The sequence below is a fragment of the Ailuropoda melanoleuca genome, chromosome 1 (genome assembly GCF_002007445.2).
Source record: "Ailuropoda melanoleuca isolate Jingjing chromosome 1, ASM200744v2, whole genome shotgun sequence".
NCBI classification, from domain to species: Eukaryota; Metazoa; Chordata; class Mammalia; order Carnivora; family Ursidae; genus Ailuropoda; species Ailuropoda melanoleuca.
The window spans coordinates 2,148,909-2,174,075 of NC_048218.1; the positions used below are offsets into that span (position 1 = coordinate 2,148,909).

At 59.4% G+C, this 25,167-nt stretch overlaps 2 protein-coding genes across 8 annotated transcripts in view; both read right to left on the reverse strand.

Annotated features, from left to right (window-relative positions):
* Nucleotides 1-2,221: 2,221 nt before the first annotated feature.
* Nucleotides 2,222-18,054, reverse strand: PWP2 (PWP2 small subunit processome component). 2 transcript variants are annotated; one of them, XM_034654879.1, is made up of 21 exons: nucleotides 17,918-18,054; nucleotides 16,498-16,610; nucleotides 15,142-15,236; nucleotides 14,779-14,878; nucleotides 13,786-13,929; nucleotides 12,799-12,934; nucleotides 12,314-12,531; nucleotides 11,851-11,994; nucleotides 11,574-11,644; nucleotides 11,003-11,139; nucleotides 10,394-10,542; nucleotides 10,066-10,213; nucleotides 9,684-9,834; nucleotides 8,722-8,902; nucleotides 7,529-7,676; nucleotides 6,983-7,091; nucleotides 5,580-5,645; nucleotides 4,455-4,673; nucleotides 4,169-4,319; nucleotides 3,947-4,021; nucleotides 2,222-2,774 (listed from the first exon to the last, which is right to left on the reverse strand). In XM_034654879.1, the coding sequence occupies exons 1-21, from the start codon at nucleotides 17,933-17,935 to the stop codon at nucleotides 2,606-2,608; spliced, it is 2,742 nt and encodes a 913-aa protein (XP_034510770.1). In that variant the 5' UTR covers nucleotides 17,936-18,054; the 3' UTR covers nucleotides 2,222-2,605. The 2 variants fall into 2 exon arrangements, with proteins under 2 accessions (XP_034510770.1, XP_034510764.1); XM_034654873.1 differs by having other exon boundaries at nucleotides 11,574-11,665.
* Nucleotides 18,055-18,592: 538 nt separating this feature from the next.
* Nucleotides 18,593-25,167, reverse strand: part of TRAPPC10 (trafficking protein particle complex 10) — a 79,375-nt gene continuing 72,800 nt past the window's right edge. For all 6 annotated transcript variants that reach the window (XM_011233174.3, XM_034654841.1, XM_034654849.1 and 3 more), the window contains 3 exons: nucleotides 24,781-24,958; nucleotides 22,268-22,462; nucleotides 18,593-21,928 (listed from right to left, as the gene is read on the reverse strand). In XM_011233174.3, coding sequence (XP_011231476.1) covers nucleotides 21,690-21,928; nucleotides 22,268-22,462; nucleotides 24,781-24,958 — 612 coding nt within the window. In that variant the 3' untranslated portion in view covers nucleotides 18,593-21,689. The remainder of the gene's footprint in view (nucleotides 21,929-22,267; nucleotides 22,463-24,780; nucleotides 24,959-25,167) is intronic.

Genomic DNA, 25,167 nt, shown 5'->3' on the forward strand with positions numbered 1-25,167 from the left:
CTGCGCGGGGACAGTGGGTCGCAGGGTCACGCGCTCACCGCGCTCGGCGCGGTCCGCGCCTGCGCGATCGGCCCGGCCGCGCTCCCGCGAACGCGCCGGTGGGCGGGGCCGCGCCTGCGCATAGCCGCCTTCCCCCCCCCCTTCCCGTGCTGTCCGCTGGCAGCGCGCACCGCCTGGTGGGCAGCCGGCCTCCCTGCTCTAAATCCTTGCCAACGCAAGGTGGGAGAGTTCCTCCAGGTGCTAGCCGGGGGTCCTTCCGTCGAAAACCTCTAGGTGTTACGCAGGAGTCAGTTCGCGGGAGACGACTGCATAAATTATTACACTTTCCTTTAATCTATCCATTTTCAAACTAACAATGGGTGTTCAAGATAATTTAAATGGTCACTGTTGGAGGCCACTGGGGAACTGCAGACACATTGGACATTTAAACGCAACGCTGTCCCTGTCACTGATATTAAAACTGTTCCACTTTTTTCTTTTTTAAATATTTTATTTGACAGAGAGAGACAGCGAGAGAGGGAACACAAGCAGGGGGAGTGGGAGAGGAAGCAGCAGGCTTCCAGCGGAGGAGCCTGATGTGGGACTCGATCCCAGAACGCCGGGATCACGCCCTGAGCCGAAGGCAGACGCTTGACGACTGCGCCACCCAGGCGCCCCCAAAACTGTTCCACTTTTAAACGTCTACAGTTAACCTCTGCACAGAGACCCTCCTGGGAAGCAAGAATAACACGGACGTTGTAAGACACGAGCTTGGACAGGCAGTCTTCATTCCTGAACCTTCATCCCGGATCCCTCCATTTCTACAGATGGACCCAGGACGCCCGTTCTCATGCCTTTCCCTGCGGCTGGGAATTCTGCCATGGGGATCCTGGCTTCTCACGGCTCCTGAGGGACCAGGCAGTCTACCCATCTCTCTCCTCAGTGTCGCATCCGGAACAGGAGCTGGTAAGAGTGCTGGGATCACGGGGGTGATGCTAACATGCACTAGGTCTGCTCCTCTTTCAGGAAGGTAAGGCTACATGCAGATTCCGACTCAGCTGGGCTGGAAGCCAAGGCCCTGCCTCTCTACTAAGCCCCATGGCAGGCGCAGCTGCTGCCAGGCCTTGAGCATGCAGGAGGCTGCACAGCACCGGGACCTGCAGAGCCCCCACCTCCCAGCCATCTGCACCTCCAGGTCTGCTCAGCTGCATTGAACCTTAAAAATAAAACTGATAGTTTTACCAACGAACATGTTGGAGAATAGCAGAGAATTACAGCCCGTGAAAAGGAACCGGCCGGAAAATTGAAAGCATTGGCAAGTCTGAACAGGGCAGTCGAGGCTCTTTTATAGAGGAAAGGGAGGCTGGGGTTGTTGTAAAAACAAAGTCCACTGGAGTAAACTGGGAGCTGGAAGTGTAGTGGTTGGGCTGTGACATCTCTCATTGGTTGGGCTGCCCCACGGGGGGGGGGGGGGGGGGGGGTGGAGAGGAAACCTTCCTTCCTCCATTGGATCTGCAGGTGCACAGGAGGGACCCAGCTGAGGGCTCCCCCTGCTGGCCTCCAGACTCCACTCTAAAGAAGAGTTCCTTCTGTCAATTTTCAGGACCTCAATGGGCGCACGTGAACTTATCAAAAAGTTGGTTAGACCAGTGTTGCAGTCTCAGCTATGTGGAGGTGCTGTGGGCATAGACACCCAGTGACAGCAGGGGCTGAGCACACACACCATGGGTGCAAAGCCCGGGTCACAGGCCCCAGGAGTGGGCGTGGGCCGCCTGGGGAGATGGGAAGCACCTCTGGGAAGCCCCGCGCTGGGACCAAGCAGACGCCATGCCTGCCCGCTGTCAGGAAGGTGCCGCACCCAGCTGGGCCCCATTTTCCTGCTCCTGGATGCAGGCTGTCACCACCAAGCCCCAGGGACCAGGGACGGGGGGAGCTGGCAGGAAAGAGCAGCTCATCTCCTCCATGCGGCCCTGCAGAGCTGGCGCAGGAGGTCTGAGTGAGCTCCCCAAGAGCATCATCCAGTCCCAGCCCTAGGGATCCCCAGGCGTCCCTCTCTAAGGTCAGAGTGCAGAGACTCTGGGGGCAGGCAGCCAGGGCTGGGAGCCATGCAGGCTGGGGCGTGGTGGGCGCTCCAGCTGCCCTGCTCACCCATTCCCCTGGCACAGAGAGGCCAAAAGGCAGTGACCCCGATTCCCCTGCATGACCCAGGATACAGTATAAATACTTTCAATTCAATTCAGAGTTCAGATTTAGCCTATACTTTTATCATAGAAAACCTCGTTTTTTTCATCTCTAAATCTATCATCAAAACTGTATTAAAAATATAAATAGCAGTCATACAAAGTTCAAGTCTATAAAAATGAACCCATTCACCTCTCTAGAGAGTAGATGTGTAACGTTCGTTTCTGGTCACACTATTCATTTCTGCCGGGGCCGGGTGCCAAGCCCGGGGAGCGGGCGGCTGGCTCCGGCACGGCAGCCGTGTCGGGGGCCGCAGGAAGAGTGAGTCCTCCGCGTCAGTGTCTCTGCGCTGCCCTCCCACTCGCTTCCAGGGCCCAGGCCGCAGGGCTCCGTCTCTTCAGGGATCTCAACGGAAACAAGCGGGGTTGGGAACGTGGCGGGGCGCCTACACCAGCTGCCCGGCCCCGCCCGCCTGGCCTGAGCCGAGCAGGTGCAGAGTGTCGTCGGACGTTTCTGCTCCCTCGTTGCTTCCCGGCGGTTCTGAGGGGCGCTTCAGGCCCCGCTGCTTGGACACCGCCAGGGCGTACTGGATGTTATAGCGGTTCCAGTCACAGCTGTTGAAAGTGAACAGAAGTCCCGTCAGCAAGAGCCACAGCTTTTCTCTCAGCCAGACTCTGGCTCACCGGTGCCCAGGCACCTTCTCTGTGACCCCAAAAGCAACCGGCCACAGACGACCCACACAGCCTTCGCAGTCCCACCAGACACCGAGGAAGGGCCTGGTGCACGGCTTCACGCCGTGTGAGAGCAGAGGGGGACACCCAGACTCAGTTAATTCCCCACATGAACTACGTAAAGCGAAAAATCACACCCCCATTTCCGTGTAGGAAAACCACCTGCTAAGAACGAGCTAAAGGTAAGGGACTATCGAGGGAACCGCCGTCCCTGCGGGAAACCTCAAACAAAATGCAGATTTGGCAACATAGCTGGAGCCCCCCCAGATTAATACACAACAGCTAGCTACGCCCTATACATCAGCAGCAAATCAGTACACGGAGGAGCCCCAGGAACCATGCATTCATGAGAACACCGAGTTACGAGCAACTGGTCTCACGAGAGGCTCCGGTCTCTCGGACTGAGCCCTGTAGAGTCACGGAGGCCTCCACAAAGGGCAAGCTCTCCCCAGTGCGTGGGAGAATTGACGCGGGCCCCCCATGCCCCCATGGCATCCCGGCGGGTGGCCAGGGCTCTCAGAAGAAAAGCCTCCAGGAGAAAGGGCTTGTTCTAGGCTCCTAAAGACTGTGGAAGCCGTCAAGGACAGAACAGGCTTCCACCTGTGAGCACTAAGCAGACACCAGCAAGGGCAGAGAACACGCCTCCAGGGATGGAGTGGGGACACCTGGCCACGGGCCCCAAAGACAGCCCCGGAGACCCCAGGCTGTCTGTGTGCCCACCCCTCCGCTCGGCCTCAGGGCAGGGGGCAGAAGGGGCGCAAACCAAGAAGAAAACAGCTGGTGACAGGACAGAGGCTCCTGACCGCACGTGGCACTCCCTCCTCCACTGGTCTGACTGTGGAAGGTACTGGTTTCACTGGAACAGCACTCTCTTTTCAACTTCTGGCCACGCCTGAAGCTGGCCAACCTCTTCCCCACCGAGGGGAAGAAGCCCCTCCTAATGCTGGTCCTTTCTGTCCCCAGAACAGACAATGCAGGGGGCAGCCTCCGATGTGGAACCAGCTGGATTTGGGGCAGCCCCCGCCCTGCCCGCCAACCCTGCTGGCAACACGTACAGCCTGGAGACGTCGTCCAAGTGCCGCTGGATGCTCTTCTGAAGGAACTGAACGGCCGGCAGCACCTTCCCCGCTCTGCAAAGGAGACCTGCCTCAGTGCACAGCCTCAGCCAGATGCCACGTGGCCCCTCTCGCGGGCGCACACGCAGCTCCCCCTCTGACCTACAAAGCCCAGTTGAGGGCCAGGACTCACAGCTGACCGCGCAGGAAAGCACATCTCACCTGGACTTCAGCTTCTGCCCGTGCGCCAGGAGCAACTTCTGAGTCCATATGAGATAGAACTCCAGGTGGCAGGACACTTCAAAGGATGAAGCTAAAAATTCTAGCACTTTCTCCACATACAACTCAGGGAGTGAGGAGCTGACAACTTCAACTGTGGGAAAAGGAGAAAACCGGGCTCGCTTTCTAGAGAACGCTCCATCAGAAGAAAAGGTGAAGACAGCAGAGAAGAGGCCCGGGGTCCTCGCGGCCCTGCCCCGGCGCTCACCCTGGCCCCCCCGGCGCTCACCCTCGCCCCAGGGCACCGACTCCAGTGCCTCCTGCAGCAGCTTCCTCTCGTTGAGCCGGAAGGCCATGAGGATGGCCCTGGTGTAGTCCTGCTGGCGCAGGGCCGCCCGGATCCGTGCGGGGGTGACGCCAGTGTCCAGCTCAAACGGGTCAAACAGCATCTGCGTGTCCAGGGAGTAGACGAGGAGCCCCTCGGTGGTGGTGGCCGCCCAGCAGCGCCCTGGGAAATGAAGCCGAGGGCTTTCCTAAACACCAATTTTCACTTTTCCCCACTTTTTTAAAGAACAGGTACTGAGTATGTCCCCATGGCCCCAAATGCAACAGTAGGAAAGGTGCACAGGGATGCCTTCCTCCCACTCCCGCCCCAGACGCCGGCTCCTCTGGGAGAGGCGCCAGGGTCGGTCACACAGGCTTCTCTCCAGTAGGTGCGTGCTCGCGGTAGCAGACACGCACGCGTGCGCTTCTGTCCCCCGTCCGCACCAGGCCCGGTCAGCTCCTCTGTGAGGGAGCGCACTGGTCTCTACGGGCCATGCGGCCTCTGCCGAGAGGCTGCAACGGCACCACGGAGCCCAGGGAAGACGCACAGACAACCAGCACGGTGGTCCCCCAGGCGCCCAAACGAGGGGCTGCCAGAGTTGTCCCCAGGCCACAGTCGCAGCCCGGCTCGCACAGCAGTACAAGGCCACACGCTGCCCTGCGCCCTGCTGCCTCCATCACTTGATGCTCAATGCTGGGGAGTGTCGGCCATCACCCCGCAGACAAGCCCACTACAAGCCTCCGTCCTGCTCACTCCGGGGGACCGCATTTGGTCCCGTGGGCACAGACCCTCCCCTGCAGCCCCTCAGATGACTGGCACATGTGAGCAGTGCTAAGGATGGGTGCCTGCCTCCTCTTTTCAACACCCAGCGGGTCTGAGGCCACCCCCTTCAGTGTCCTCTGAAGAGGACAAAGATGACCATGTGTTACCCATGGAGAACACCAGGGCCCAGGGCCAGCCAGAAGCTGAGACCAACCTGGTCCCTGGGAAGAGGTGACAGGCCCACAGTGTGCACCGTGGGCCCCGAAGCCCAGCGGGATGGACCCCCCCACCCTTCCCAGCACCAACAACCGGCTGGTCAGAGCTCACCGGTGGGAGAGAAGCGAAGCGAAGTCACCCTGATTTCAGGCTTGAAGTGCCGAGAGCTCATGTCACCTGGAAAACAGGGCGACACCTCCCTTACCACTCACAGACAAAGGGAGGCCCCCCCTGCTGCTCTGGGCCCGTCAAGACCAGTGGCCCCGCCCCCGGCCTTCCTGCTGTCAGCACATGCAGCAGGTGAGTCCTGCCCAGGGCCCCAGCAGCTGTTTCGCGGGCACCACTGGCCTCCACAGACAAGCCCTTGGAGCCCCTGCTCCCGGAAGCATCCATCCAGCTTGGCCAGTAGACAGCTTGCCTATTTTGGCAAAAGCCCTTGGCCCGGCCCCAAGGTGTGAGGCAGGGTGGCCCCGGTCCCCACCTGCCCATTCTGCCCGGCACTTTGTGCAGTGCACAAGTCACACAACTACACAGGGCAGCTCTGTGCAGCAGAGGTGAATCCCTTCTGAAAATTCAAATCTGCTGCTTAAGGAATGATATGCTTCTATGATATGAAATTCAACGCCATGCAAGTCATCTGAGAAAAGTCACCTGGAGGCCACCTATCTCCTCAGAAATACTCTGCTGGGGACTCTCGATCTTGGGATGACCAACACTTGGGGCTGGGTCCTTATGGATCCAACAGACCGCCTGGTCTCTCTGCACTCAACGCCAACAGCACCTGCTCTGCTCAAACTGTGACCATCAAAATGTCTCCAGACAGGCTGAGAGCCACCTTTGCACATCACTGAGGAGTTAGGGACCTTGTTTTCGTTAAGAGATGCCCGAGAACACACATGGCACAGGCACAGGCTGCTCCGGGGCCCGCACTGATGGTGCAGTCCTCCCCCCATCACCCAATCGGTCGCTGAGACGCCCCCACTCCCCGACATGCAGGGTGGGCCTCTGGCACTTGGAGGGGCACGAGCCAGGGCTGGAATGAGCCAGCCCAGGCCAGCACCGGGGGGAGGCCAGCACTAGGCGGGGGAGGCCGGCACCAGGGGGGAAGCTGGCAGGGCAGTGCAGCTGCGTGTCCAGGACCAACACACCGACTTTCTAGTTGGTGGATGTCCCGTCCTGATGGTCTACCAGGGCCTGAGGGCCCCCCCACCCTCATGCCCTGTCACTGTGAGGGGCGTGCCCCCCTTGGGCCCCTTGACTGCCAGGTCCCTGACCCCAGAGCCTTCCTTGTGGCCCGTGTGGGGACAGGTGCGAGGCACAGGGCTGGGCAGTGGCTGGAGAGGCCCAGACAGGCAAGGGGGCCACAGGCCACTCGTGTGGACAAGTGCTCCCAGACACAATCACTGCAGCCCCAACAGGAAAGCAAAGCTGCTGTCACTCAGGAAAAGTGGGTGGTAGGCAGGGCAGCCTGCTGCGGCCGGGACCTTGGGGGACGCGAGCAGCCCTCCACTCACCTTTCTTTACACCCGGCAGTGGTATCACGACTCCATCCTCCACCCCAGCATCTTGATCGATTAGCGCCAGGTTGCCAAACTCTGTCATTTTCCTTCGGTTCAAAAACTCCTAGAAGGACAAAGCCCCAGGTCCAGGTTTCTCGCACATCAGGTGGAGGGCACGAGCCCAGCCCCCAGCCCCTGCCCGGCTCACGTGCCACAAACACCAGAGAAGACAAAGCCCTGTAGGGAACGCCCAAGGGACACACGGATCCCGAGACACTGACAAGCCTATCCTCACCCCTTGCAAGGCGGAGCCTGCCCTCAGAGCTTGCTGCAAGCGCTGGGGCCCCGGACTCTAACGCACCCCTGGCAAGGGCCCCCGTCAGCCTCCGCGGGGCCAGCACACACGGGGGCGTCTGCTCACTCAGCCTGCCCATCCTCAGGGAAGCGACAAGGACGTGCGCCCCCACCAGAGGCCCTCAGGAGGGGGCGGGCCTCGCCCTACAGCGGGGCGGGGGACACGGAGGGCAGGCCCGGGCCAGGCAGACCTGCGCGCTCCCCCACCTCCATGGCGTCCAGGGAGAGGTTGCAGGAAACCTCAAACTTCTTCCTCAGGATCTGCTCCTTGACGTGATAAATGCAGACGAACTTGGACGCCCCTCCCGCCAGGACGCTCTGGCCGTCCGCAGAGTAGCACAGCGTGCTGAAGGCCCTGAAACAGAGGGGACACACGTGTAGGCGCCACCCAGAGAGCCCCAGGAGGCAACCAGCGCCCCCAGCGTCCGCGGCAGGGCTCTGGCCTGGGCCTCACAAGACCCCGTCACCCACTCTGCTCCGCGGCAGCAGCACCCCAGGAGGGACCTCCTGAGACACGACCCTTTCACAGAAGGGTCTCGAGTCGTGGGGTTTCCTTGTCCCAGTCAGAACAAGGAAGCCACCTTGCCTGCCACGCGCACAGAGGCCACCGGTAGGGGTGCCTACTCAGCCCTGCGCGAGCGGAAGCCGGGCACGCGCTGGCCCGGCTGCTCATGGGACATGAGACGGTGTTACGTGTGACACCAAGGAGCGCGAGCGGCAGAAGGAAACCGAACAAGACTTCATCAAATCTGAACATGTTCGTGATCCAAAGACACCGTCAAGAGAGTGAAAAGAGCCCCAAGGCAGAAAGAGAGACTTCCAGCCCCAGAGCCGTCCGGCATCGCCTATCTCGAATACACGAACTCTCACGGCGCCGCAGAGACAAGCCAATGCGGAGGAGCAAGTGCCCCGGACGGACCTTCTCCACACCCCACTTACGAACGGCCGGTCGGCCTACGAGAAGACGCTGGACAGCATCAGCCCTTAAGGAAACGTGAATTAAAACGACACGCGGACAGCGCCTCACACCTGGCCCCACAGAGCTGTCGTTTAAAAACCACGCAGGGAACACGTGTTGCTGGCGGGAGGGGAAGCGGCCGCTGCAGGCGACGGGGCCACTTTGCAAAACACTCCTGTTCCTCACAGGAGCAAACCCTGGAAACCTCGTGACCACCAGCGATTCCACTCCCGGACACACCCCGAAAGACGTCAGAACAGATGCGCTCACAGACGCCCGCTCCCGAAGCCTAAGCGGCATGAGGACACGGAGACAGACCAACCACAAACCCGCCACGGGTTCTGTGCTCCCCGAGGGGAAGAATCCTGCGGCTGCACAGGCCCCCAGGGGCCCCTGGGCTTCAGGGGCAAGGCCCACTGCGCCCACTCGCTGAGGCACTCACTTCCCCTTGGCCGAGTGCTTGGCAGTGACCTTGTCCAGCTCCTTCCTGCCCGTCTTGAGGTCATGCCTGCCCTCGATGGAGCCCGTCTGCACGGCGTTCTCAGGGTCCCAGAAGGTGATCTGGGAGTTCAGGGTGGCCACAGCCAGCTCCGCACCATCGGGACGAAAGGTCACGGCCAGAGCTGAAGAGAAACGCATCATCAAGGCCAGAGGAAGAGCCGAGGCCCCAGCAGGTGGCCACACCCTCCCCTGCCTTCACCCAGCCTGAGTCCCGAAAAGCCAGGTGGGCACCAGCACCCGAAGTCTGTGCACGACGGGTGGGGGCCCCTGGGTCTCCCCAGAGAAGCTCCACCCTGCGAGGGAGGCCCCAGGCCCCAACCGCCTCAGGGGGCAAGAGGGTCCAGGTGGGGTCCCAGGACAGGCACAAGGCCAGCCTGGTGGGAGGGCATGGGGTGAGAGGCAAGGCCGGGCAGGGGGAAGGCACACGGAGGTCACGAGAGAGGGGCTTTGACAGAGCCGCAGACAGATGAGACACAGACCGGCTGGAGGTCTATGGCAGCCCCACAGAGACCCAGGCCACCCACCGGCGGCTAAGAGCGCGCACCAGAGCCAACTGCGGAGGCCCGCGGATTCCAGGGGCCCGCGATGCACGCGGGCCAGGACGGCTTCACCCACGCACACAGATGGCAAGACCCCAGATGACCTCCTGAGCCTACAGTCACGTCAGGGTCGAGAGCACCGGCTGCTTCTCAGGGATGGCAACTCAGGAGGGAGCGCCCAGCTCACTCCCCTAGAGAGCCCGACACTGAGTGACAGGACGGGGCCACCATCCCAGCAGCCGTGGGGCAGCTGGGGGTCCTGGGTTCACACGTAAACACGCAACCAAGACAGATGAACACTGGCCCAGAGACGAGGCCTCCTTCCCCACGTGACACCTTGTACCCACACCCCCCGAGGACCCACCGTCCGAGGTCAGGCTCAGTGTCTCCGTGGTCCTCCAGCTGTCTGCCATGTCCCACAGGCGCACCGTTCTGTCCCAGGAGGCGCTGGCCAGGACCGACTTCACCGGGTTAAAGCACAGACTGCTGATGGGGCCCTCATGACCAGACAGGACCTATGGCATCCGGACAGCAGGTGTGAAGAAACAGCCGCGGGGGCCCTACCCCGGACCAGGCCCACGCACCGAGGCTGTGGGACGGGCGGGCTAACAATGGTCTCGGTCTCAGCGCAGGAGGGGAGGAGCCGCGGCCAGAAGACGCTGCTGCTCCTTCCCGCGGGTCCCCAGAGGCGCCCTCCTGCGTGGGGCTGTGCCCCCCACCCCGGCCCCCAGACACGCGGCCCTTACGTCCAGGAGCCTGCCTGTCTGCATGGACCAGATGAAGACCTCGAAGGAGTCCTGGGCCCCAGCAGAAACGACCTCGCCGCTGCAGTCCACAGCCACGCAGGAGAACTGGGTGGGCCGCGGGGACGTGAAGGTGCGGAAGTTCCGGTACCTGCCCGAAGACGGAAGTCCGGTCGGCACTGCCCACGAAGCCCCGCCACCTCGAGTCCCTGGGGCCCGAGAGCTAGGGCTCGCCCTGAGCCTGTCTATACTACGCGACTGCCGGCGAGCCCACGGTCCCTCGGCCCCGCTATCACGGCCGCCCAGAGAGACGGCCGAGCGGGAGGATCACCTGTGAAGGTCAAAGGCACGCACGGTCCCGTCCATGGAAGAGGTCACGATGACATAGCCAGTGGCCGTGAAGGTCACGCCGGTGACCCCACTCGAGTGCTCCGTGAAGGTGACGAAGCAGAAACCACTGAGGGTGTTCCACACCTTGACCTGCAGTGGGGGGGGTGTGAGGGGCGGGGCTGGCCACGGCTCAGGACCACGTGCACACACGGGCCACCTCAACCAGGGACCCCTGCAATGTGCGCGCACCTGCCCCTCGCCCCCGTGAGGGAGGGCTAGGGGCTGGTGGGGGCCCGTGTCACCCCAAGAGGCGCAACAAGCACGCAGCCACGTGATGCGGCTGCCCCCATGGACCGACCCAGAGCCGAGCAGCTGCACGCGTGCGGGAGGCCACGCCGGAAACACAGAAACCGACAGCCAGCTCTCCCCACTCTGCCCCGGCTAGTCTGTGAACATCTTCTCGTGCGCCTGGACGCAGTGGGGTGAGCCCCGTGGGCTCCAGGCTGAACCCTGAAGTCGGGGCCTGGCTCTCCCTCCCTGGGGCCAGCAAGATGAGACCCCACGCTCCCCCCACCCCAGGCCACAGCCCTCCTCACCCACCGAGCCCCACCTTGCCATCATCACCGCCAGTGACGATGTACTGCCCGTCGGGGGAGTAGGCCAGCGACACCATGCTGTTGAAGTGGCCCTGCTGTTTGAGCACGTAGGACTCGCTCTGCCACTCCCACACCAGCAGCTGACCCAGACCTGCAAAGCACGCGCGGGGACGGGCTGAGGACTGCCCCTGAGACCACGGCCCGCAGGCAGACCCAGACGGGTGCCAGCACCCTGACCGTCTGACCCACCGAGGCAAATGCCCCCGTCACCCTAACCTGAGAGAGGGCACCCAGCAGAGACTGACCTCCTGAGTCACCGTCTCGCAGGCACCTGCCACAGCCTGTCCCCCACCCCGCCAGAGGCCCACAGCCACAGGCCCGGCGGCTGACCGCGACGGGGGCTCAGGCCACAAGGCGCTCACAGCTCAGACGAGTGCTGGGTCTGGACGTCCACGGCTCCCTCCCACAAGAACCACTGGCCGACCCACTGTGCTCACTCGCACCGGGCAGCGGAAGGGGCTTTCCCCGGGGGCTAGCACAGCCCCGCAGCTGGGGGTGAGGGGGGCCGCGGTCAGCAGTCCCAACCTGAGCAGCCAAAGGCGATCCAGTCTCCGGAGCCGTTGACAGCGATGGAAGCAATCCTCTGATCGGAGATGCTGGGCACGAGAGCACGCTGCCTGAAAAGGCGGACAGGCGGGCAGGCGGCACCGCGAGCCCCCTCTGTCCACCACCCGCCTGGCAGCCCCACGGCCCACACGCCGCGCAGCGGGACGTGCACAGCAGGGCCCCACACTCCCCACCGTAGGCCTGTGGGGCCAGCGAGCGCACGTGGGCCCCCCATGGCACCGAGCGGGGCGCTCACCTCAGGGAGTGGATGAGGTTGAACTCAGGGAGCTCGTGAAGGTGGAAGATTCCAGAGGCAAAGCCGGTGACCAAGAGGCGGGTCTTCCTGTGATACGCCGCAGCAGTCAGGTTGTTAAAATCTCCCTCTTTATTGAAAAAGTACCTATTGAAAAAGATCGGGGCTCAGAAGAGCTGTGGACAGAGGGCCAGCCAGCCAGGCTGATCTCACCCTGCACCCAGCCCCCCTGGGACCCCCAGGCCACAGTCCCCAGCTCTACACAGGACCCTGGGCCCTGCTGCCCTGGCCTCTCGTCCCCTCTCACCCGAGGCTCCCCCCCCCATCCCGAGCCTCCCTGACCCTGCACCTGGGACACCAGGCAGCCTCCCCGCCGGCCCCCAGGACAGGCCTGCTCTCTGGGCCTCCGCGTCATATGCTGGCCTCGTGAGTGCAAGGCCCCTGCCACCCCTGGGGCGACACCCACTTGGCCAGCCGGGAGTATTTCACTTTTCCCTGCTGCTCCTCTGCAGGCGGTGCGGCTTTCCCGCGGACAGTGGTCTCCTCCTCCCCTTCCTCGTCGTCGTCCTCCGCCTCCTGCAGCAGCTCTGCCTTCCAGCCCGTGGGGGCTTTCAGCCGCAGGCCCTCGGGGGGAGTGTCACACTGCCACACACACAGGGCTCCGTCCTGGCTCAGCGTGTACAGCTGTACAAGGAAGTGTGCGTGAGCGGGGGCGGGTCACCCTCACACCAGCCCCCAACAGCCAAGGGCTCCCCCGTCCCTCCACAGCCCGCCCCGAGCCCTGGAAGCGGCGATGCCCGCGGACAGCCAACAGGTGCTGCTGCTTCCTGAACACCCCCAGGTAGCCCGGGAGGGCACCTGTGTCTACAGGGGGAGGCCTGGCGTGTGACTGCGACCTGGGATGCCACCGGGCAAGCGAGACGCTCCAGACACCCAGACACGGGGACGTACATCTAGGCTGCTGGATTCAAAGAAGCAGGCCACGATCGCGTCCTTGTGTCCCCCCAGCGCGTAGTAGATGAGGTTGTCCCAGCGCTCCGCTCCAAACACCCACGTGGACATGTCTTTGCTCCCGACCGCAAAGCACCTGGACCGAGGAGACAGGGCTCGTCCTCAGGGCTCACGGCGGGGCGCCGCCCAAGCACAGAGGAGTCGCCTGGGGTGAGCGGCCCGGGTCTGCCCGGCCTGCACCTCCTCCCGAGCATCGGCTGCGTCCATCCGTGCGTCTCGGGGGACGAGTCACCGCCCCTTCTCACAAGGCAGTCCCTCACAGGACGGCAGCCCAGGGGAGCCCTAAGAACTGACCGCCAAGCCCGTCGGGTGCCACGTGGGGAACCCTGCTCCTGACGCCTCCCTGAGTCCCCATGACCCCAATCTGAGGGAACCCTGCACACGGCACCAACACATCCAGACACGGGAGCGAAGAGGCGGGAAGGCGTGGCGGCAGGTGCCCCACCCGGACCCAAAGACCTGTCTGCTAGGAGCACAGGGCTGCCTGGGGCTGCACCGCCCCTGCCCTGCCCCCTGCGGGGGTCTGACGTACAGACTGGCACCTACCAGCAGCCTCCACCTCTCCCTGTGCTGAGCGAGCAGCTGAGCACGGGCCAACAGCCGTCAGGGCGGCGAGGGGTGCAGCCGAGGGAGGACACCCAGCCCCCATGCTGGGGAAAACCCCGACCCTGCCACGCACACAGCTGCTCCGGACATTTGGCGGACTGGATTCCGGCACCCTTGTCAAGGTCCCACCCCTGCGCTCTGGTTTCCAGAGACAGATGCAGGCTGGTGCAGGCCCAACTCACAACTAGGGGCCCATCCGGCCTCTAGCTCAAGAGAGACCATTTTAAAATGAAACTTTGGGATGCAACAAGAGTCCCCAGGGCTCCCCATCCAACAAGAGGCTGGTTATAGCGGTTCCCCCGGCCCCACCCCAGGCCTCACTTGGAGTCATCCGTCCAGTCGATGCACGTGGTCTCATCATACGGCCCAAAGTAGGTTTTGTCCAGGACGAACGCGTTGAATTCCCGCTTCCTCCCAGGGGCGTGGTACATCTGAGCGATGTTGCCTTTTGTGACGACGAACTTCCTGCCGCAGAAACGGAGGCCGTCAGGGTCCGACACCCACGCAGTCCCAAGACCAGCTCGGAGCCTCTGAGGACAGCACCCCGGCCGTGAGGCAGCTTCCTGAGAGGTGAACGTGGGGGCCTGCCTCTCCAAGGCCCCCGATCCCCCTCTTCTCCTGCAGGGACCCTGAACCCTGCCGCCTGGCTGCCCTGGAGCACAGGCGCCCCGGCGCTCCCAGCAGCCTGGGAGACAGCTGCCAAGGCCAGGCCACACTCGGACAGCCCTCGGGGAGCTGGAAAGACAACACGGACTCTGCACAACGGGCATGAAGGAGGGCCATTGCCTTCTAAGGGGTTTCTGAGGCTGGACGTGGGATGGGGGCTCATAGCTGAAACCCAGAGCAGCCCCCTCCATGGCACGTCCAGGTCAGCCTAGATGTGAGCAACCTGGGAACCTGGGCCTCTCCTGGGGCCCCTGAACCCAGAGCAAGGCTGGGTCCAAGCAGGACCCTGTCCACACACATTCTCCTCACTGTGGACCTCGAAGCTGGGGGTCAGTGCCACTCAGAGCCAGGGGCTCCTCTGTGGCTCTGCTGTCTGGAGGCCGCAAGACCCTCTGAGGACAATGAGCGTTCTGGAAGCGGTTCTGGTCGAGAACCTTTAGAACCTCCTGCTCAAGATAAGAGCACCAGCCCTGGAGGGGGGGAGCAGGGGCTGGGGCCACAGGACCCCGCAGGAGCCGGCAGCCAAGCGGAAGCACGAGGACAGGCTCCCACGCAGACGCCTCCGGTCGGAAGAGCCCCCGAGCCCTGCTGCGCCCGTCATGAAGTCCAGACTTGGAGAGCACCCTGCCCCAAGCTCTAGGCCCCTACCTGCCATCAGGAGAGAAGGAGACACTGTGCACGGAGCCCTTGAAGTGGAATTGGTGGAGCACGGACCTGCAGACCAGGCTGACCAGCAGCGCGTCCCCCCCTGCAGCGAGGAAGAGCAGCAAGTGTGTAGTCACCCAGACAGGACCGCCACGGCCCAGCCCAGGACACCCAGGCACATCCACGTCCCCCCACGTGCCCTCACCCCAAAGCCCACTGGGCCCCAGGCAAGGAAGCAACTGGGGGAGAGGACTGGGTGGGCCTAGCCCCCCAGCGGGACTTGGTGTTGGCCTTGAGTCACCCCAATGCCCGCCTTGCCTGTCCCCCCAGCCGCCTGCGCTGCTGCCTCCAGCCGACGGCGCTTACCTTCATCGACAATGATGGCCAGGCGGCCGTCTGGGGACAGCCCTACACACCTGACGTTGTACCGAGTAGCCAAGGGCAGAGTGTTGGATTTGTTGCTGAAAGACAAAAACCACAGCTGTGTAGCTGGTCTCAGTCATGAGAAGAGGAGGTGGGGGTGGCCTCGGACCACCCACGCCCTGACCCCTCCTGTCCCTGGTCGGCTCTGGGGCCAGAGCTCCCAGCTTATCCCCAGCTCCCTGCTGGAGAAGAGGAAATAAGACCAAGTCCCTGCAGAAAATTTGGCAAAGCATATTCAAAACCTTAAAAATGGGCTTTGGTTTGGGGCGCCTGGTGGCTCAGCTGGTTGAGCATCTGACTTCGGATTCTGGCTCAGGTTGTAATCTCAGGGTCCTGGGATGCAGTCCCATGACGGCCTCTGCGCTCAGTGGGGGAGCCTGCTTGAGGTTCTCACTCCTTCTCCCTCTGTCCCTCCTCCTCCCTGACACACGCTCTCTCACACAAAAATAAATAAAAAAGGGGGGAGATTTGTTTGTCCATTTTGCTTGTAGAAGTGCATCCTGAGAGGATTCCACAAATGTTCTAAAATCCAAACTGGAAATGAGCTACATGTTCAACAGAAGGAATTAACCACAAGGACAGCACAGCTCCGTAAAACTGTCATTACAGGACAGGAAAATGCGCAAAAACGAGAAAATAAGTAATACGAAAAACAAGCAAGCGCTGGCTTGGATTCTAACTTCGTTCCTTGCTATTTTACTTTCCAGTTTTTCTTCACCGAGCGTGTGATCCTTACTCCAGGCCCGTCAGGTCTGACGATCTCCTCTGGCCCCGGGTATCCGCCCAGGCGCTGCTCTCGGCAGCTTCAGGAAGTCAGTCCCGGAGAGGATGGGCCCATCGTCCCACTGTACAGACCAGAGGCCGAGCCTGCACAGCAGGACACAAGTCCAGGCAGCCTTGGCAACAGGAGGGTCTCACCCTGGCCACGTGACTCTGGGAGGGGGGACAACTGTTCAGGGGTCCTTCCCCTTGAGAAGAAAGGAACAGAGCCACACGCTCATCCGGGAGAAGGAGCGCGAGCATGGCAAGCAGAACTGGGTTGCGGTGAGCGCAGTGCTGGCCCAGCAGGACCCCAGGGCAGCCTCCAGACCCAGCACCCAGGTGACTGAGACACCAGGGCTTAACCGAGGGACTAGAGCAAACCGGTCCCGCTCCTGATCCATCAACACTGTGTATGCCCTGTCATACCCTCCAGCTGCCCTAAGTAACGGGGGCACTAGGAAGGGGAAGAGGGAGACACGGTGAGTGTTCGCCCGCACGCTGTAACAGTCACTGTTAAAGTCATTTTAACATACTTACTTTTTAAGGTCAAATACAGTGACTCTATTTCCCACAGGACTGATCACTGAATTTCCATCACATGTAAAATTCAAATTTCCACACCGATAGACTGTCCCCAGCAAATTTGAAAACTGAAAAGAAAATAAGCCATCTTAATACAATGAAAGCCCAAAACATCTCAACTCCAGGAAAGGCTAAGTGAGGCCTCTGGTCCAGGAGATGGCACAGAGGCTCCCTCCCCCCAGGTCCCTGGCCATTCCTGGGGTCCCTGCTGGGGCACTTCCTGGCCATCTATGCAGCCCAGCCTGGAGGAGAGAGAGGACAGGGAAGTGAGCTCAATCCCTGGGGCTCCAAGCCCCCAAAGAAGGGGAGGGCCCCTGTGAGCGTCTGGGGGCCTCCACACACAGAAGGGGACCCATGTTGCAGGGGGAGAAAAGCTGGAGCACTGAAGAGCACTCCCCCCGGCACCCAGGGCTCAAGCCCTCCCCAGCAAAGTAAGCTGCCAGAGTCCAATCCACGAACTCATTGGTTCCTTTAGTCATGAGACTGAAGGGTGCACTGGAGACGTGGCCGTGCCCAGGGTCTGGGCCCTCGATGCCCTCCTATGCTACACCGGGCAGGCAGGGCAGGGAAGAGCTAATTACAGAGCACTCTTAGTTGGAAGGCAGCGTGAGAGGCCAAGCTGGTTTGGAGATGGGTCAGGGACGGAATCTTGGAGGGCCGCCTGGAGTGGACCCTAGACGGAAGGAGCCGGCAGGGCCAGCGTCTGGAGCTGCAGGAGGGCACGGGGAGGAGCCTGGCCAGCTGACCAGGGTGTAAGCAGAGGCCTGCTGTGATTCGATTCCCGTGTTTTCAAACCACCGTTAATGTCCGTGGTGTCAACAGGGGAAGCAGGAACGCGAGCTAGGTGACGGCGTCCCGAGCAGGCAGGTGGCCCCCCGGAATGGAGCGGGCGGACGAGTGTAGACCCGGAGAGGAGCCGGAGCGAGGTGGGCGGAAAGCCGCCACCCCGCGCCTCCCGGTTTGGGTCGCCGGGGAAGTGCGGGGCGGCGCTGCACAAGGCCAGGGCCAAGCCCAGCCGGACCCAGCAGAGAGAGGGACGCGACGGAGCATAAGGGGCGGGAGGCCGGCGGGACCCACAGGGCGGGGACGGCGTCAACCTCCAGCGTCCCCGCCCAACGGGCGGCCCAGTGACCCGCCCGCGGAGGAAGATGGAGGCAGGCTCCCCCCGCGTGCAGCCGGGAACCGGGCCTCACCCCGCCGGGGCTCCGTTCTCTCCATCCTGTCCGGGGGTCGCCGCGCACGGCCCTCAGGACGGCCGCGCGGGCTACAGGCTGACGGCGCGGCCCGACCCGCGCGCGACCAGGCCCCGCTCTCCCGGCCGGCCTCCGCTCCCCGGACCCCGCGCCGCGGAACCCCCAACCGCGACCCCGCTCACCCGGTACGCGAACTTCATCGCGGCTGCCGCACGTGTGCCGCCGCTCCCGCAGCCGCGCCCCGCCCACCGGCCCCGAGCACCCACTTCCGGGAGTGGCCGCCGCGCCGCGCCACAGCGCCCTCAGGAGACCCGGAGGGGCGGTGCCGCCCGCCGGAGCCCAGCCTACAGACCCCGCCCCCACCGCGCCCCGAGGCGGAGCCCAGCGCACCGGCCACGCCCACGCCCACGGCCCCTCCCCCGGGCGGAGCCCAGCCCGTGGGCCACGCCCCCACGCGCCCCGAGGCGGAGCCACACCCGGGGCCACGCACCCGCCGGGCCGAGCAAGGCTGGGGCTCCTGTCCTGTTGGGCAGGACTGGCGCGGCCGCCGCCCAGAAGGTTCTCGCCCTGAGGAGGTGAGGCACTCGGACTCCACCCTCCCTTAATAGCTCTGCGTTATGACCCGGGGGTGGGTGCTGCCAAACGTCACAAGGGCAGTCAACTTGTCAGCTAGGTCTACAAAAATACCCCGAACCCCGAAGACTCAAATGTCTTTGTTCCTTGGGCTGCTGGGTGATGAATTATGAAAAACCTGTGCTGCAAGTCAGGAGCCGGGATTAGGGAGAAGAGAATCCTTCAACTTGACACACTCAACTTTCGTGCTCCTCAGCAAAAGAACGAAGCTCGCAACAGCAAAGTTCCTTCTTAAAATGTGTATTTTCAGAATTATAATGCTTACATTTTAAACAGTCTTAATACAATGGTTTTAGTCTAACAATATATTACAGAATAATGTGAAAAATGACTCTCCTAGTAAACCATGAAAATGGAATTAATACCTGCAGTGTCAAAGTCACCAACTCGTCACTGTCTCCAGTCACAGAATCCCAGCATATGGTATTAATGATGCTTTCGGTCTTACGGCCTGACATATACAACGAATAAATTTAGAGAAAGGGGCAGGGGCACTTTCATGGAAAATCAAATTCCAAAATCATGGATTTATTTTAAAGATCACAGTGGACAGCAAGACACTTAGATAAGCATAGTCTGTTCTTTTAAAAAGTAGTATAACTTTTCATTTTATGTACACATCTGAAGAGTTTCTTTAATTTGATTTTATAGCTCAATCTTATTTTAAACAGTAAAGAAAAACTGAATAGAAGCCTGTGTGTACTGTCTCTGCTAACTCTGGGATATCAACCAAGACTTACTAGTATAGGAATCCAACCCACGACCGGCTGTGCTGACGATGGACTGTAGGTAAAAGTCATTTTCAGATTAAATACAACAATTTCCACGTTACAATCGGAAGTTATAATTTTTCCAATCATAGGAAACCCCATGAAATTCACCAAAATCATAACTCACTTCCTTTTGCATTTGCTGGTATTTACATGTCCCATAGTATGTGAACAACGGCTGCATGGCCTGCTTGTTAGATGCACATTCACCATCCGGCTTCACAATTATTTAACAGCTGCTACATCTTTATTAAAACCAGCTTGTCTCAAACACATAGGCCTTATTTTATTTTAGACACAACAAAAATCCCAGTACTGCTTTAAAAAACAAAAAAGATGAAGTTTTAGGTGAGATTTTTCATTTGTGTGGAACAAAACAAAACAAACCTAGAGTTACCCACGTAACTTAGGTCACAAAAGATCTTCTGGGTAACNGGGGGGGGGGGGGGGGGGGGGGGGACCAAACCTGCAATAAATCTGATTTTATACAAATTGCAAACAGTAAGAAACCACCATGAACATTTTGGATTTCTCCTTCATTTTTCCCCTCTAAGTATATTTTGTAACTAGAGAATCTCATCCTGGAATTAGAACCCAGACACAAAAAATCAAACAGAAATAGGGTAACCATTGAATCACACCCCCCTTCCAGAGGGTGAGAGGGAAAGCCAAATTAGACAGTGTGAGGCTTTTCCAACAGAATCAAATCTCAAAGAGCTCTTCATTCACAGGGCATGGCAGATCTGTAGGGCGACCATCAATTTTTACAATAAAACAAACATTTTAGAAACCCTAAACTATTAGATTCTGAAGTTCTAATTTGCCTAACTAGTTGACCAAGTTTATTAGTTTTAAAGTGCACCTAAGGAAGATAATTTTCTGAAAAGTTTAATTAAACACACCAATATTGATCTTCTTTACACATTTCCAATTTCTGTAAAAGAAAAAGACATGGGGTGGGGTGGGGGGAATCACACCACCTTATTTGTTGAGTGAGGGAAAGACAACACACAGAAGCATGGACACAAATGCTTTATTTACTCGGAGCTGCCCCTGGGCCCCCACTCCCCACCGTGCCAGCCTCTCCCCCCGCAGGTGACCAGCAGGACCGGCGGCTGCTGCTGCTGCTGCTGCTGCGAAGGCCCCTTTCCTCTCGGGCTCACATGCTTGAGGTTCTGTCATTTCCATGAGACCGCACCCTCTGCCGGACCCGACTACACTCGCTTGCATCAGTCCGGTCAGCTTGATTCCAGCTACACTTTCCCAGGGAAGTAAGAGTTCTCTATTTCTTATGTACAAAAATACATTGCTTTGGAGAGCTGGAAAAGGTTGCATATACCCAACACTTATTTACAAGCTGTGACTCTCACACCAGTAAAAACAAACACATATTTATTTTGTCCTTGATTTTTGGTGCAACTTATACATAAACATTACATCAGTTAGTCTGTACTTTTAAAAATAATAAATCAACCATATGTACAATTAAATTTACAACCAAAAGCAAATTAATCCATTGGTACGGTATGGTATGACTTCAATTTTGTGGACCAGCAGAGAACATTCCAAGACTTTTCGTCCTTCCCACAACCAAACTAGAAGCACAATAAGAGGGTCCCCTCCCCCAGTCTCTCCTGAAATGGAGCCTCTTAACCTCTAGAACTTAAGGTGCAGAAGAAATATACTGATTATACAGTGAGAATGACATCAAGACTTTAAAGGTATCAACCCCCACATATATAATGATAATTAAAATAAATACATATTTAATTTCAAGTGCATATTGACATTCAGTCAACATCATGGGGAACAGGGGTTCCAGAAACACTTGTTCCTAAACTATTTCAAAGCCAAGTTGTCCCTTAGGCCCTGGTCTAATCTTCCCTAAGTACCTTTAAGATGGCTCCAGCTAATGGAGGCTCCAGGTCCACCCAGTGTGACACCCCAAGGCACAGAAGGGGTTCTGTTCCCTCCCCGCTCCAGCCCTCAGCCTCACTGACCTGCCCTAACAGGGTGTTATTCTAGAAAACACTACTCATCTCGGGTAAAAGATGGTGCTTTATCCCCCAGGAGACTGACAAATCCACCTGGTCCAGAGTCTAGGGGCAGCCGTGTGACCAGGAAGGCACACACGTGTGACGACTAAGACGGCAGGGCCTGCCGTGTGTCTCCCCGGAAGGCACACAGACTCCACAAGGAACCAGCAGACTGGGAGGCGGCCAGGTGAGGGAGCACAGTGCAGCTCCTCCGGGAGCAGGGAGGCGCGATGGAAGGGAGTGGGGCTCTGGGTGGACACCGCAGGACGCCAGCACAGGAACACAGGGACGGGGAGATGAGAGTAACAAGTCATCCTACACCACGGACAACACAAAAATAACGCTGTAACTCAGCTGACCGCCACACACTGAAATTCTCCGATGCTTCCGTGGCCAGGCAGAATCACTGTAAGTCTGGTTAGCGCTAAAATGTTACGATGGAGAGAGCAATGGAGCCAGGATCCCTTCCAGTGCGCTCACACCCAGCCTGGGGCATGTGCTGACCCGACGCGCGGTCATGTGACGCTGACTTCAAGAACATGGTCATCTCTGCTGGGGATGACCAGGACCTGCATGCCCGTGCTGGAGTTGAAGACCTGGCCGGGCGGCAGCGCCTGGAGCCGGGGCATGGGCAAGCCCTTGTGCTCGCTGCTGGAGGCCGAGTGCACGCTGCCCCTGCTCCTGATGCTGCCGCTGTCCAGCTGGTCGCCCACGTGCTGGTCCACCGACAGGCTGTCGTTCTCTATCCAGCTATCTGCAAACAGCACAGGAAGTGAGACACGTGCCACCGACTCGGACCCGTCACCCACCGCGGGGAGCAGCGAGCTGCCCGAGCAACCTTCGGCGCATGAGAGTAAATGAGGAGGCCCCTTGAAGGAGAATCTAGCGCCTGGGCCCTCAGAGGACCTGTGGAGGCTTCGAAGCAGGTGCCTACAACTTGCAACCCTGCCTGGGATTTTGGTGCTGGACCCCACTGGCACCAAACACACGCTGGCCATCAGCCGGCCGGTCCCTACCAGGCGAGTTTACCACCTCCCCGCATGGAGCTTTCGCTCCAACAGTGAGTGCACCCTTCCTCTTCAAGAGTCCTTACCAGCATCCAGTTGTGAGGAGTGCGCAGAGTGATGGGGGAGGTATTTAAACAGCCTGACGTCGGGAAGGGGGAGGTAACCCGCAAAGAGGGGCATCACCTCCATGTGGACCCGGTGAGTGGCCTGGGCAGCCACAGGCATGGAGATGACGCCCGAACTTTTCCCACATACTGCCCAGTTGCTACTGTTGTCGACCACTGAAACAGAGGGAGACACTGGTTGGACTCCAGGAAAGGCATTCAGTATTCACGCCAAGGTAAGAGCCATCCATAGTCCCACACGCTAGTATAAACCCCAGACCGGATACACTCTATGCCTCACTGTCTTGTAGCCGCACCGCCACAGGACACCATGGCTCAAGGACAAGATGCACAGTAGACACTTATGGAAAAGCACTGTTTGATCAAGTTAATAAAGAACAGTTATTCAATTTTACTCAAAAACCGTGTGTGTCAGGCTTCCAGAGTACGGGGGGCTCTGGCTGTTAAATCTGGAATGGGGGGCGGAGCAGGGGGGCAGGCGGTCTAGTAAGTAGTGGCGTCTGACTGGGGGCCCCAATCCCAACTCTGCTGCTCAGACAGGCCTCTCGACGGGATGGGAAGAGATGTATGGAAAGCCCTTCTACCAGCACAGCAGACATTCTTAATATATGGCAGTTATTAGCATTCATTATTAAAACACAACCGCAGTGTAATTCAATGGAACCCAAACATAACACAGAGGTCACTCAGAAGTCGGCAGGCCAGGAGCCTCGTCCTCGACGACCTGATGGCCTTGCCAAGAGGTGACAGCAGCTCTGTCAAGGGGACACAGGGGAGGCCCAGGAGCTTCACGGACCAGCTTCCTGAGCAGCACAGAAGGGGTGGCAGAGGGATGGCTTCCGACAGAGGGGAACTGGGGAGCCTCTGGGGACACGCGGTACCTAAGGACATGCAGAGGCTGAAGCGGCATCTGGGGGGAGACGCCGGAGCAGTTCTCAAAGGGTGCTCCCTGGGGCACCGGCGGCCAGACCCGGAGGCCTGAGCGTGAGCCGCGGCCCCCCGTGCACAGAGATGTGCGTGTTCCTCACCACCACACACCTGAGGACAGAAATTGCCAGTTCTACTTAAGAATGTCCTTTGTGAAGCAGTCAAAATTAATTTTATTAAATCCAACCCTTAAGGAAAGATCTTTTTAACTTTAACTCTGAAATGATTACAGACTCCTGAGAGCTGCACACCGTGAGGGAGGCCCCGGCCCCCGCGCTCATCGGGACTGCGCAGCGGCGCACTTCAATCTGCGGCACCGGGCGGATGCTGTCTCGAAAATGAAGGCACGAGCCCGTCACTTCAAAGAAGCCGCCCATGCTACGATTTGAAACCGACCAAGAGTGAGAATCTCAGAAAACCTGCCTTTGCCGCTGCAAGCCCGCCAGTGTCCCAGGACTCACACTACCCTGGTGAGCCCTGCGTGGGCCGGAAGCGGATGCCAGCCTATGATACTGTCCAGTGAAAAGCGTGCACAGGTTTGCGATCTCATGTTTCCCAAGTGACCGAGGCATGGCACCACGAAATGATGCCTGGGTAAAGGGGCCTCTCAAACTACAAAGCCCGATCTAAGGATTTGAGGAAACCGAGTACAAAAAGTTCATTCCCATGACTTCAGATTCCACTCTGTAACTGGCCTGGAAAAAAGTACTTGTCACGTTTTGGTGAAAAGCCAAAGAAGAAGAGCCATGGTTATCAGAAGGCTGCTTAAATCTCCTCCCTTTACCAACTACGGACCTATGCGACCCTGGAGCGCCCTTGTGTCCTTCAGCCAGAGTCCCACCCGTCCGCAGGGAGGACGAGCCAGCTCCCCTCCGTGGAGCCCGATGTCAGGGAGAGCCGAAAGAATGCAAATTAATGTCACTGTGTTTTTCGTCTTGGAAAACAGTTCTTTTTCAAGCATGAGGTCACGTAATGTGTTTACTGTGATTTTTAAGTAACTAAAGAAGGAAATCTTTGGCTCCTCAACCATTTCTTAGAGCATCAATGGTCCTGAAACCGCAGACTGAGAGCTGCTTCCAAAGCAGCCCAGGCCCTAGAGGAGGCGGACGGCGACAGGGTGTCTGGGAGCGGTTGGCGAGGTGGGGAGCCCAGGCGGGGGGCCAGTGTCAGGTGGGGGTCCGGGGCTGGGGGTGAAAGGAGGCCAGAGGGATAAGGGCAGAGGCCTGGCCTAGAGGACACAGGGACCGCGGGGTGACAGAGTTGGGACCTTGCTCCCGCAGTGTTAGGAAGACCCTGAGTCACAGGCAGAGAAGGAAGGGGCCATGGTGTTCTCAGCACTGGGCCCAATGACTGCCTGAGAGTCTTCCCAGGAACCAAGTCCCAACATCCCACCAGCCTAGGACCACACCACATTAATAAAAATGAGCTTTTTTGATTCTGGAACATTCTTTGGACAAGGAGCACTACACTCTGTGGAAGAGAAGGCATCATCCCTTCACGCACTAGAGCAGCCCAACAGTCAGGGGAAAAGATGTCTCCAGACCTACCTTCATACATAAGCTTGGTTGAAAAATACTCATCAGACTCTGTCAGTGCTTCATCCTTGTCCACGTCCAAGAGGTCCGAGAGCCTCGTGATGGACACCTCCAGGGAGCAGAGCGAGCCCGTCCGACAGTGCTCCGTTCCCGCGGGGGGCAGTATCTCGGCTCTCACGTTATACAACGTCTGGACAAGAAAGGGAGAGACAAGCACCAGTGGATCAACAACCCGAAGGGGTGCTACTCTAGGCCCAGGGGTGCTGCCCGCAGCCACGAGAGGAGGACAGAGGGGCTGGGCAGCCACTTCGCTGGGGCAGCCGGAAGAGCAGCGGGGCACCGCCTGGCAACAACCGCCTCGCAGGGACCCCGTGCTTGGCCAGTCCCCGCCACGAACAC

Excerpts from the sequence above, each read along its gene's own strand:
- PWP2 (XM_034654873.1), bottom strand. Across the intron at positions 11,666-11,850 it reads AACCTCATCCACTCCCTGAG|GCAGCGTGCTCTCGTGCCCA; the intron begins GTGAGCGCCCCG and ends CCGCCTTTTCAG. Across the intron at positions 4,320-4,454 it reads GTCGGTGCCCTGGGGCGAGG|TTGAAGTTGTCAGCTCCTCA; the intron begins GTGAGCGCCGGG and ends CTTTTCCCACAG.